Source organism: Penaeus monodon, chromosome 10, assembly GCF_015228065.2.
Source record: "Penaeus monodon isolate SGIC_2016 chromosome 10, NSTDA_Pmon_1, whole genome shotgun sequence".
NCBI lineage: Eukaryota > Metazoa > Arthropoda > Malacostraca > Decapoda > Penaeidae > Penaeus > Penaeus monodon.
This window is the reverse complement of record NC_051395.1, coordinates 14,559,851-14,573,792: the sequence shown is the minus strand read 5'-3', so window position 1 is coordinate 14,573,792 and position 13,942 is coordinate 14,559,851. Positions and strand designations below refer to the sequence as shown.

Here is a 13,942-nt window from a genome sequence, read left to right as displayed (position 1 = left end):
TGTTATTATTCAACATAGAAACAATTGTGTTTTTTTTTTTTCCCTCAAAACTATTTCTCAGCGTGGTTAACTCCTTTCATATATTATATATATATAATATATTATATATAATTATAATATATAAGATAATATATATATATAATATATATATATATATATATTATACATCTAGATAATATATACAATTTTTTTTTTTTTTTTTTTCCCAGTTTATATAAATAGCGCTCCTACTAAATGGTTAAACCCTGTGGAAGTTCCTGACTATTCATAGAGTAACCCAGTTGTTAGAAGCAGTTCATCTTCATGATTTTATATTGCATTATAGTGTTATAAATTTGATTTATCAAAATATTTTTATACTATGTCATAAGTTCATTTTCATTTTCTTAGATATTACTTTATCTTGCAGTAGAACATCACGGGAGGATCAGACCTCCAACACCAGGGGGTGTCCAGCTGGTCAACCCTTACAGGACCAACAAAGTAGATTGCATGGACTTGGTTCAGCTTGCACAAGAAATCCAGAAGGTATGGAGCTTAACCCTTTTATCTTTGTTTTGTATCTGTATGTGTTATTTATGACTTATATACACATCATGCAATGAAGGTTTAGAATAATGCTTAGTTTCACTGCAGCCAATTTCATTTATTAAGGGTTGACGTCACAATAAGATGGTGAATAACACTGTCTATACTCACAGTTAACAGAGATAAAAAAGGAAGAGTGAGCTTGTCACTTCATAGTAGTCAGTCAATGGCTTACTGACTCATCAATTATTCCACTCTAACTAGCATATGTTTCTAGTTTCATGTTGATCTGAAACTCGTTAAAGAAGGGGACGGAGAACAAAAAAAAAGAAAAAAAAAAATATTTTTTTTGTGGAAAGTCCTTATGAACTTTACTCTATGTTTTCTCTCCTCTCTGTACTCCCCTCCCACTCCTCTCTCTCTGTCTCTCCTCCCCCCCTCTCTCTTTCTCTCCCTCCCTCCAGCCTCCCTTTCACGTTTTTTCTCCTCCCTACTCTCCCACCCTCCCTCCTCTCTCTCTCTCTCTCTCTCTTCCTACTCTCTCTCTCCCTCTCCCCTCTCTCCCTCTCTCTCTCTCTCTCTCTCTCTTCTCTCTCTCTCTCTCTCTCTCGTTCACTGCATAGACGCAGCCTTAGCTGATTAAAGTTCACGATGACCCAAAGAAAATACCACGCATGTAAGTCCCCTCGCGCTGTGATTCAACCTCCTCTGGCTTGATTTGATCCTTCCTTTTTCTGTACTTTTCTCGCCCAGGTCGGTATCATACAAAACCATCATAAAGCGGAAAAAGTAAATGTCATTTCCAGTCATTTCAAGTCATTTACTATTTCTCGCCCATTCGTTCTCTTAGAAGCGATTCATGATTTTTTTAACCTTTACGCCGCTTCCTTCCGCTGCTCTTTCATTTGCAATTCACTTAGGAGAAGAATGCAATACTGTTGTGCAGCCGGATTCTTTGACCGCCGAGACAACGATGCGCAGTCGCCTCTTCAACGATGGAAATGTATTTTGCGAAAGAGAGGAGAGGAGACTGAGAGAGAGATGAAGAGAGCAGAGGAGAGAATGAGGCAGAGAGAGAAGATTGAGAGCAGAGAGAGGAGAGAGAGAGAAGAGAGAGGAGAGAGACGAGAGAGATGAGAGAGAAACAGACAGACAGACAGGCAGTGATAGAGGACATTGTATATAGAAAGAAGAGGAAAGAGAAACAAACAGAGAACATAAAAACTAAAAAAACCCCCACAAAAATCTGCAAAGCAAACGTAACGGATCCCCAAGCCTCTCCTTCGAATGGACCCGAAAAGAAGGTAGAACCCCTACAAACTAACTTTATTTTTTCTTCAAGAGTTCACGCGGGGAAAAAGTTCCATTCAAGTCAGAAAAAAAAAAAAATAAAAAAAAAAAAAAAATGGCTCTTTCGATCCCTACCTGCTCACCCCAACTACTGACCTCATTCCCATCCTTCCCCTCTTCCCCTCCTTCCCTCCTTCCCCTCCTTCCCCTCACTCTCCTCCCTTCCCTACCCTCCCTCCTGCCCTTCCTTTCCTCCCTCCCAATCCCTCCCCTCCCTTTCCGCTTCCTCTTACTGGCTTTAAGAGCCGTTCGACTTGCCTGCTTGCTTAGCCTCGCGAGGGTAAAGCGTGTTACAGATTTGGTTCTTGATCTATAGAAAGGGGAATACTGAGAAGAATAATTTTACAAAGCAGGGCATGTTGTTCACTCAGATGGAGATGTAAAAAGCGGCAAGGTCGTTTGGAACCATTCGTCGTTATGGCGTTATTTCTGTATTCGCACAATATGGAACACAATGGATATGAACATAATATATACGTATATATATATATATAGCTAGATATATATATATAGATTTACGATATAATATATATACTATATATATATAGATATGATATATATATCAGTCATGTTATATTAGAATATCATAAATTACACACACTATATAATATATTAGATATGATATATCGATATAGAGATAGATAGAATATATAGATCTGATAGATAGATATAGATATATAGATATATATAGATTATATATATATATGACTATAACTATATATAATATATCTAATATATGTGCTGTATATTTATGATATATATATCAAATATATATATATATTATATACATATATATTATAATATATATATATATATATATATATATATAATATATATATATACGTAAGATATACATTATATTATATGCATATGCACATTGATTTAATATTTGTGCGAATACAGAACACAAACCAATAACGACGAATAATTCCAAACGACCTTCGCTTTACATCTCCATCTGATGAACAACATGCCTGCTTTGTAAAATTATTCTTTATCCTATTCCCCTGTTATAGACAAGGAACAAAATCGGGTTTAAAAACGCCTTTACCCTCGCGAGCGCCCAAGACAAGCAGGCAAGATCGAACGCTCTTAAAGCCCAGTCATAGAGGAGAGAGGAAAGGTGAGGGGAGGGATGCGAGGAGGGAGGAAAGGAAGGGAAGGGAGGGAGGGGAGGGAAGAAGGAGAGAAGGCGAGGGCGAAGGAGGGGAAGGAGGCGAAGCAGGCGGAAGCGAGGGAAGGAGGGAAGGAGGGAAGGAGGTCAGAGGTTGGAGGGGTGACGGCAGGGTTAGGATCGAAAGCCAAGCCCACTGACTTGAAATGCGAACCTTTTCCCCTCTTGAAACAATTCTTGAAGAAAAAAATAAAGTTTAGTTTCGTTTCACTACCTCCTTTTCGGGTCTCAGCCACCAAAATCGAAGTGAAAGAGACGCTGTGGGATCCGTTAAGTTCCCCATTTGCCCCCCAGATTTGTTTTTATTTTTTTTTAGTTATATGAGTTCTATGTTTGGTTTCTCGTTTCTCTCTTTCTATAACAAACGTCTCTATCGGCTGCCACTGTCAACAGTACTAGCTCTGTTTCTCTCCTTCTCTCCTACCTCTACTCTATCTCTCTCCCTCTCTTATCTCCTCACTCTATCTCTCTCTCTTCTCTCTCTCTCTCATATCTACTTCTCTCTCCCTCTCTCTCTCTCTCTCTCCTCTCTTCTCTCTCCTCACTCTCTCTCTCTCTCCATCATCTCTCTCTACTCCTTCCTCTCTAACTCTCCGCAAAATACATTCCCATAGTCGACCTGAGCATCGTTGTAACTCGCAGGCCAAAGATCCGCTGCACACAGATTCGCCATTATCATCATATGGGAATTGCCAACGAAAGAGCACGGAAGGAAGCGGCGAAAGGTTTAAAAAAAGTCATGAACTGCCTTCAAGGAAAGATATGGCGCCAGAATAGAATATGACTTGCAAATGAATGGAAATGACCTTTCCACTTTTCCCGTTATGTTATTTTTGAAAGGGATGCCGAACACAGACCTGCGGCGAGAAAAAGCTAGCAGGAAGCGAATCAAATCAAGCCAGATGAGGTTGAACATCAACAGCCCCGAGGGGACATAAATGCCCTTATATTTCTGGCCGTCATCGTAGAACTTTAATCAAGCCTGGCCTCTATGCAGTGAACGAGAGAGAGAGACGAGAGAGAGAGCAGACGAGGAGAAGAGGAGAGAGAGAAGAGAATTGAGAGAGAGAGATGAGCTTCTGAAGCATTCGATGAGAGACGAGTGACTGAGAGACGCTGCTCCCGCAGAGAGAGATTGAAAGAGACGATGAGGAGCAGGAGAGAGAGAAGCAGAGAAGCGAGAGCAGAGACCAGAGAGGAGGGAGGGTGGAGTGAGGGAAGAGAAAAAAAAAAGGAGGGAGGCTGGAGGAGAGGCGAAGGCAGAAATGAGAAGAAGGGGGCGGCAGGATTGAGACAGAGAGAGAGCGCGGGGGATGGTGGAGACAGAGGAGGAGAGAGAAAACATAGAGTTAATTCATAAAGAACGTTCAAAACAAATATTTTTTGCTTCTTGCCCCTACTAAGTTTCAACATCGAACACAGAAAACATAGCCCTAGAGTGAATAATTATGTTGAACAGTCAGCCAGTGACTGCCTAACTACTATGAAGATGACAAGCTCACATTCCTCTTTATCTTTAACTATGATTATGAAGACAAAGTGGTTATATCAACATCTTATTTGGAAGAAACTTAATAAGATGAACAATGCTGCAGTGAAAAACTAAATTATACTAAACTTCTTGCCACATGATGATAAATGGTCATAAATAACACCCAGTACCAGATACAAAACAAAGCATAAAAGGGTATAAGCTCCTATACCTCTGGATTCTGCTGCAAGCCTCGAACCAATGTCCATGCAATCATCTTTGTTGGGTCCTGTGAAGGGTTGACCTGCATGACACCCCTGGGTGTTGATGATACTAGCTCTCCACTAGGTTCACTGCAAATAAATTAATATCATAAAAAATCTGCTATGACATAACAATTATATTGATAAATACAATGATAATAACACTATATAGCAATATAAACATGAAATGACATTACATCTAACAGAATGGATACTATATCAGGGAACTATTCAAGCATTAACCATTTAGTTAGCACTAGTTATTATAAACTGGGAAAAAAAAAAAAAAAAAAAATTGTACTATATATATATCCATATATATATATATATATATATATAATATATCATATCCATATATATATCATATATATTATAATAATATTATAATCATATATATTATATATAATCTATATATATGAAAGGAGCCTCTAACCACAGCTAGAGAAATAGTTATTTGAAAACCAATTTACTATTGCTTGAATGATAACAGTTCATGGAGCATATTTCTTCTTTGTCATTCTGCCCTTTTTTATTCAAATATTAAAACCAACTATGCCTTTCGCTGAAGAAAATAATGAAAATTTAATCATAACAAAAAAACAAGTAAGACTTTCCTTACTATAGACAAAGAATGAAAAAGAAATTCTCTCCTAACACAAAAGCCAATGCTGATTAAGTTAACAGCCAAAAATCTTTCATTCCTGACCTAAAATGCGACTGATGGAATGATTCTAAAAAAATACGAGTGCCAACAAATATAAATTATTTCATTTTTCATGAAGCTACCCAACTTATATAATTTAGAATGCTAATAAAGCCTAATGTGCTGTGAGTGACACAATAATCTCTAGGCTAAGTATAAAGTACAGAGGACATGCAATATACTACTTCTTTTTTCACACACAAAAAAAAGCAGCCCTCGACTCTTAAAAAAAAAAAGTTAGCCTTACTACTGTTGCTTTACTTTCAGTTACCAAAAATATGCATTAAAAAACTGAACATAACATAAACGCCAAGCGTGTTATTCTATGCATATATTATAGTGACATGAGACACAAATCCATAACCCCGTGACATTTTGACTCACATTAAATTAATGCCTACAGTTCAGCTATGGAATACCATCTTAGTAAAGATACTCCCTGACCTAAACTGAATGCGCCTAATTAGCTATATATAATAATACACCTGAGCATGAAACATCACAAAACTTAATTCACACTACTAAAAGCAAATGTATCTACAAAATATAATAATGTCAAAGCTAGAAAATAAGAAACTCACAGGAGGCACAAAAACGATGTAAACATTAGATCCAAGGTAGCCTTGATGCCCAAAATCAGGCATCAGGCTTAATTTCGAGTTAGCAACATACTCTCCTAGCCGATGTAGGCCCAGCCCGCCACTATAATCAGTCTAACGATGTCAGACTTCTTGCCTTCCCCTTTGCAATGTTATGAAATTTATTCATGCCCACAAAGAGTTTTTTTCGCATTTTAAATTTTCAAGGTCTATATTTGTCATTTGATATGCTGCTATCAAGCATGCCCGATTAATAGGATGGCTTCACCATGCACTATACTCAAGCGTATCTTAATCTGGTCTAAACTTTGCTGCAATAACAATAGTAACATCTGTGATGGTATTTGAGCCATTATGTTATATTTTAAATAATATTAAATTTTCCGCCAAATAAATCACTGTTTTTTTTTTTTTTTATGGTGAACAGGTAGCATAGGATTCATAAGCTAATGCGAAACACTGATCCTCCCAGGAGCCACCATTCTTACCGGATAGGAAACCCTGCCCCAAGAGCCTTTATCATCTACAGCATATTAGCCAGCCTGGCACATCAGCCAAAACATAATTCATATCACCCAGCCCTCAGCCAATTTATTTTTCAATGATATGATGGCATCACCATCACCTAGATCCAAAGGGTTAAGGCAGCCCATGGGGAAACACTGAAATTTTGACTTTTTTTGTATGCGAACAACAGGCAATTTTTTTTAAAACCCGGGGTGCAAGAGTTGATAGGGGGGCGCAAAGACACCACGGTGAAAAAATTTCCATGTCTAAAAAAAACCAAGCCTGTCTCTTAGTTGTTTGTCTTGTACCTGGCCAGTCACATACCAGTACCATTTTACTTTTTCTTTACTTTTAGTTTTTTTCAGTAACTGACATCCATCCTCCTATTCAAGTTCCCCCTACACCCCTTGCTAATCCCTACTTTACCCTACAGGCCTCCTTACAGAATTTCACTTCTTCCTTTGATATAATCACCCTTGTTAATCCCTGCTTTAGCCCATCATTGCCATAGAAGGTTTAGGAGATGGAGACTGGGGCCCAATGTTTGGGAGTCTCTCCTACCTTGGACCTCAGCCCTCAACTCAACAAATTTTCAAGGTCTTTTCTTCTCCCCCATCCTTTTCCCTTTTTGTGTCCACTTCTTAATATGTAAGAGCTGTGCTGAATGGTTAAAAGGCTGACTTTGGGTCAGTTGTGAATGGCCTCAGGGAGCCATCGGCATCATATGTCAGTTAGTTATCTAGCCCTTACCCATCATGGGGACCCTGAGGGGTGAATCATTTCTCCTCCCCACATCCTGCAGGTTTAACATGGCCAGTAATGATTTTTTATATTAGTTAGGGACATTAACCCATTGGATCCAGTTGCATCACAGCAATCAAATTGCCAATAGTATTTTTCTTAGCACAGACTCCAATCATCTCTTTAGGTGGTCTACAACTCAGAGTAAAAAAAAAAAACAACAATGTTATTTGTGTAATTTTTCTTATTTTTACATAATATTCAATTTTCAATAATGCAACCTGCAACCAGCTTACAGCCATTTTTTTTCCCATGACCAGCCCCGCGACACGTATTTTTTCATGGCATTATGGTCACGTCACCCAGATCCAACAGGTTAAGGCTTGCCCCTTTACCAAACCTTCCTCTGTCCCAACATCCTTCACTCCATCTCCTCATCTTCTAAAATCTTCTCCCCTTTCAACCCCTTCCTCCCTTAATACTACTATGAAACTTTTTTGTGCACCTCCCCATAGTACTACCTCACTCAACACCATTCCTCTTCCTCCCATCCTCATCCTACAACTTCCACTTCTACAAATCTTTGAAATACTGCTGCCTTTGCTCTGAACTTCCCCTTTTTTCCAAGATGTTTCTACATCTTCCCCAGTATCTCCTCTTCCTACTTCAAACATTCCCACTTCTACCCACTCCCTCTCCCAGTCAAACTCTTCTGCCATTCTAAACTCAGACACTCCAATCTCTACTTCCCTAGTGCTGACCCCTCCTCCTCCTCACTCTACTCACCACAGCTAAATGTTCCACTTCATCATCTCCTACACCTACATCTTCCTCTGCCCCTCAAAACTATGTCCCCTCTTCTCCCCCACATTTCTCAGACCTCCCCAACCATTCTAAAAACTGTCAAGGGCATTCAATATTATCTGATTATGACCCAAAATAACATGCCTATACCTCATCCACTCTCCAAACTCTTATTTCCCATCCTCTCTAGACTCAGTGATCCCCCTCCTACTCATGTTCCCGTACACCCTTTCTACCCACACCCCATCCCTCACTTTTTCCTTTGACAACTTTGATCTATTCACCTTATACCTTATGTCTAATGATCTTTGAAGTCTAGCACATTTATTTTGCTTTGTAACCATTAATCTTCATACATGGCACAGGAGAAGCTTTAATTCCCAAACACTAATCAAAACTTAGGCACATTTATCCTTTAAGCAGACATTAGGCACTAATATTAGTAATCACTGTAATAACATATGCCATTCTAATAATATCAACCCATTAACTGCAGTATTAAAAAAAACTGGCTAGTGGCCAGTAATGTGGAGTTGTTGGTGGAAGTTGGCAGTTTCCACCATTTGCACACGGCACATTTTTAGGGACCTAATACCTTGTGGCAGTCTTTTGTAAGCAAAAGTTTCATTTAGTTTAATAAATTAAAGGTTCCCTCCATAAACAAATAATGTTATATCAGATGAAGAGCTCCCTCTGATGAGCCCATATAGCAGGATTTGCCAATATGTGGTGCCATCCACAAATGGGTCTATTAATTAAAGCCATTGCATGATTTCATGCCTCCCACGATCCAATGATTAAGCTGAGAGGAATAATTTTGATGAATGAAGGCTCACAGAGTAGAGTGCATGTATACCTTCACCCTGTCATCTGAGCTCATATTCAGAGTATATGTATACACCTTGAAAAGAATTTTGTGGGGGGGAAATAGCTTTATAACCTGATATTTTTATTAAATATAATTTACAAAATTGTCACAAGATATCAGGTAGTCATAAATATATAAAATTGGTATAGTATTCACTTTTTCAAAAGTACAATTAGACTAGCTTTCAGCAAGGGCACACACAAAAACAATATAAACAGAACATATTGGTGAATGCCATGCAAGACCACTTTTCACCAGCTATATGATGAACAAGTGACAACACAACTAAGTAAAGTAAATTTGGTTTACCCAATGGCTATGGTTACAAGCAATGTCTACTGTAGTTTTGTTTCATTAATTTTGTTAATAAAAAGAGGACTCTACAAGTTACTGAACCTGCATATCTGATCTCGTGTTTACCCTAATCTCGAACTTTTTGGAATAATAAGTTCGAATTTTTCATTAGTTATCATTCTCAATATTACTATTATCATCAGTATTAGTATAATCATTATTAGTATTATTATAATTAAAACTGATAATAGCAATAAAAATAACCTTTACTTTCCACAAAAAAAGTAAATAAGATCAGGTAAGCAATTTTGCTTTTACTTTTTACTTAAGAGCTCATACATTAACAAAATATGTAAAAATAATTCTCTATTTCCTTTTGGAACATTATAAATCAGTAAAATTATGACTTTCTCAAACAAAAGTCTTGAGCAAGAAAATGTAAATAACCTCTTGCATACCCATACAGTTGATAATTATATACAAAGATTTACACAACATGCTCCAACAATTACTATTACCAGTGTGATACATATCATTCGGGGAAAACTTCCTTTCCTTTCAAACACTTAAACATAGAAAAGATTCAGCAAAATATACACATAATTTTGATAAACCTCATACAGTTGCAACTTTTAAAGAAGGATTAAAAGTTATCAGAAATTACATACAAAAAAAAAAATTAGAAAATAATACTAGAGGTTTACCAACACTATACATAATTGAATTTCATTACATTAAAATAACACGAGTATGCATGTAACAAAATCTCAAAAACATGTCCTGAAAAGTTTCATTTATCTCCCATGGTTATTGATAAAGTATTAGAGCAGGTCAGGATCTTGTTGATCATTTGCTGGTCATTTGATCTGGCTTCCATTTTGTGTTCTGGGGTCCAAGAATGATCGTGCTCAAGGCGGTAACTTCCCAAAAACTCATGGGGGCAGGTGCTACCCCACTCCTGAAATTTGGGAATATGAATTGATAAATAGGCAAGCTAAAATAAATGTATAAAATAAATGAGCAGCAAATAAAATATTTCTCAACCTTCATGATGTTGACAGAGGGATAAATCTATTTCAGAAATTTATAAAACTGATTTCCACTTTTTTCATGAATAAGGCATTTATTATTTAGATTTACATTATGAAAACCTTGCCAAGGTTTATTTATCCTTAGTACTGCTTGTAAGATTTTACATTTGAAATCAACTTTTTTTTTTTTTTACCCCTCAAACTTTACCATTCTCCATATTACTTCATCTATGTCAATTTTTTTCCCATCCAAAAATTAATATCACTGATATTAGAAATAGAGACTAAATGACAATCCTGTTTTCATTGTTACCTGGGGGCTCAGCAGTGATAAGTATCTCTGTCCTGATGACCTTCTATAGAGGTGGTAGATTGTTCCTGGTTTCTTGACAATGTTGCAAGGCACATGGTGAAGGTCAGCATTTTCTTTAGCTTCTTCCAGGACTCTTCGGGCCTGATCTTGAAGGAATCTCACTTGTTCAGCTATGACTTGGAGCTTGTTGCTCACATTGGCATGAACAAATTTGTCTGCCTGTAAAGATATAATATGCAACATGAATCAATTTTGTCTCTTAAAAAAAAAATAACTTTAAAATTATCACTTCCCATGGGTAAAAAATACAAGGTCCACAAACTTTACACAATGAAGGCTAATAAACTAGCAAGAAACTGAAAATTTATCAAAAAATAAACATAAAAGGATCAATCCCAGTGATGAAAAAAGCACCAAAAAGGTATAAGTAATTCATAAGAACTTTCACAAACAAATATTTTTTTTCTTCTTGTAACTAAGTTTCAACATGAAACTAGAAACATATGCTAGAGTGAATAATTATGAACAGTAGCCAGTGACTGTAACTACTATGAAGATGACAAGCTCACTTCCTTTTTATCTTTAACTTGAGTATAAGACAAGTGGTTATTCAACATCTTATTTGGAGAACCTTAATAAATGAACATGCTGCAGTGAAACTAAATTATCTAAACTTCTTGCATGATGTAAAGGTCATAAATAACACATACAGATACAAAAAGATAAAAGGGTTAAGCTCCATACCTTCTGGATTTCTTGTGCAAGCTGAACCAAGTCCATGCAATCTACTTTGTTGGTCCTGTAAGGGTTGACCAGCTGGACACCCCCTGGTGTTGAGTCTGTCTCCACTAGGTTCACTGCAAATAAATTAATATCTAAAAAATCTGTATGACATAACAATATTTTATAAATACAATTTATACACTATATGCAATATAAAACATGAAATGACATATATCTAACAGAACTGGTTACTATATCAGGGAACTTTCCAGCATTACCATTTAGTAGCCTATTTATATAAACTGGAAAATATAAAAAAAAAAAAAAAATTGTATATATTATATATATATATATATATATATATATATATATATATATATATATATATATATATATATATATATATATATATATATATATATTATATATATATATATATGAAAGGAGTTAACCACACTGAGAAATAGTTTTTGAAAACCAATTTCTATTGTTGAATGATAACAGTTCATGGAGCATATTTCTTTGTCATTCTGCTTTTTTATTCAAATATAAAACCAACCATGCCTTTAGCTGAAGAAACATAATGAAATTTAATCATAAACAAAACAAACAAGTAAGATTTCTTATTAGACAAGAATGAAAAAGAAATTCTCTCTAACACAAAAGCCAATGCTGATTAGTAACAGCCAAAAATTTTTCATTCCTGACCTAAAATGGACTTGATGGAATGATTTAAAAAATACAGTGCAAAAAATATAAATGATTTATTTTTGAAGTACCCAACTTTCATCATTTCAGAATGTAATAAAGCTAATGGTGTGAGAGGCACACTAATCTCTAGCTAGATAAAGTACAGAGGTACATGCATATACTTTCTTTTTTCACACACAAAAAAAAGAGCCCCGACTCTTAAAAAAAAAAAGTTAGCCTTCTACTGTGCTTTACTCAGTTACCAAAAATATTTAAAAAACTGAAACATAACATCTCCATGGTGTTATTCTATGCATATATTAATGTGAGACAACAAATCCATTATCCCCCGTGACATTTTGTTCACTTAAATTCAATGTACAGTTCAGCTGGAAACCACACAGTAAAGATCTCCCTGACTTAACTGAATGTGTGTAAATTAGTCTACATATAATACACCTGAGCATGAAACATCACAAAACTTAATTCACACTACTAAAAGACAATATCTCAAACAATAATAATGTAAGCTAGAAAATAAGAAACTCAGAGGAGGCACACAAAACGAGTAAACCATTAGATCCAGGTGCCTTGCTGCCCAAAATCCAGGCATCAGGCTTATTTGAGTGGCAACTCTCCTAGGTATGTAGGCCCAGCCCGCACTATCACTCAGTCTACTATGTCAAGACTTCTTGCCTTCCCTTTGCAATGTTATGATATCTTTTTCTGCACAAGAGTTTTTCGCTTTTAAATTTTCCAAGTTCTATATTTGTCATTTGATATGCTGTATCAAGATGGTAATAGATGGCTTCCCATGCATATACTCCAAAGCATCTCTTTAACTGGTCTAAAACTTAGTGCAATAACAATTAGTAACATTGTGTTATTTGGCCCATTTTTATATTTTCATAATATTAAATTTTCCGCAATAAACCCTGTGGTGAACAGGTAGGCATAGGATCATAAGTATGGAAACACTGTCCTCCCTGGAGCCACCATTCTTTACCGATGGAAACAATGCAAGAGCCTTTATCACTACAGCATATTGCAGCAGCCTGGCCATCAGCCAAACATATTCATATCACCCAGCCCTCAGCCAATTTTTTTTCATGATATGATGGTCACATCACCTAGATCCAAAGGGTTAAACCCAAATTTTACAAAATTTGAAGCAAATGCAAAATTTTTTTGCACACTACCAGCTACCCAGAAATCCCCCTCTCCAAAAGATCTATACTGTTATTGCCTTGATATTTTAACAAACAAATAAACAAAAAATACTGGGGATAATACAAAATACAGTAAGGAATGAGGACCATGCATATAAAAGAGAATAACTATTAACTTACCCACTGTTGATGCTTCTGCATCAGAACCTTGATGGGTAAATAAACATTTTATATCTAAAGTCTACAGAAAACAGTGTAGGTCAAAATTAATAATAAAAAACATGAAATGAATGATGATAAAACACCCTTTCATTACTATTTGCCTACTGTACGAGGAAATTACTAAGAAACTACTATAATATTCATAATAATTAGTACTATTAACTGTATTATAAGGAAAAATGCAGTTAAACATGAAATTCTTTTCAAAAAGTGCCATACCTGACAGCATTTAAGACAAATTTATGTGTGGAACCACTTTTCCCCCCCAGAATATGCCCTGCTGAATTGACAGTGCAAATATTGTGTCTGATATGCCATCAAATACAGTAACATCACAATAAAAAATAGGTGCATTAGTTCTTACATATGGAAAAGAAATTGATGGTTTCATTATCTCTAAATTCTAAATGATATGCCTGAACTTAAGCATGTTGAATTTCTTATTAACTTATTCACAAAAAATCATTAAAATTCCTAATCATGACTCAATGA

General features: G+C 36.0%; 1 protein-coding gene across 1 annotated transcript; it reads right to left on the bottom strand.

Moving 5' to 3' along the window:
* Positions 1–7,555: 7,555 nt before the first annotated feature.
* Positions 7,556–11,503, bottom strand: LOC119577870 (uncharacterized protein C1orf50 homolog; the record flags this gene model as incomplete). Its single annotated transcript, XM_037925494.1, is given in 3 exon segments — positions 7,556–10,260; positions 10,647–10,865; positions 11,391–11,503. Coding segments are annotated over 3 exon segments (500 nt in total), but the record flags the coding sequence as incomplete, so codon positions are not given.
* Between the last annotated feature and the right edge of the window lie 2,439 nt (positions 11,504–13,942).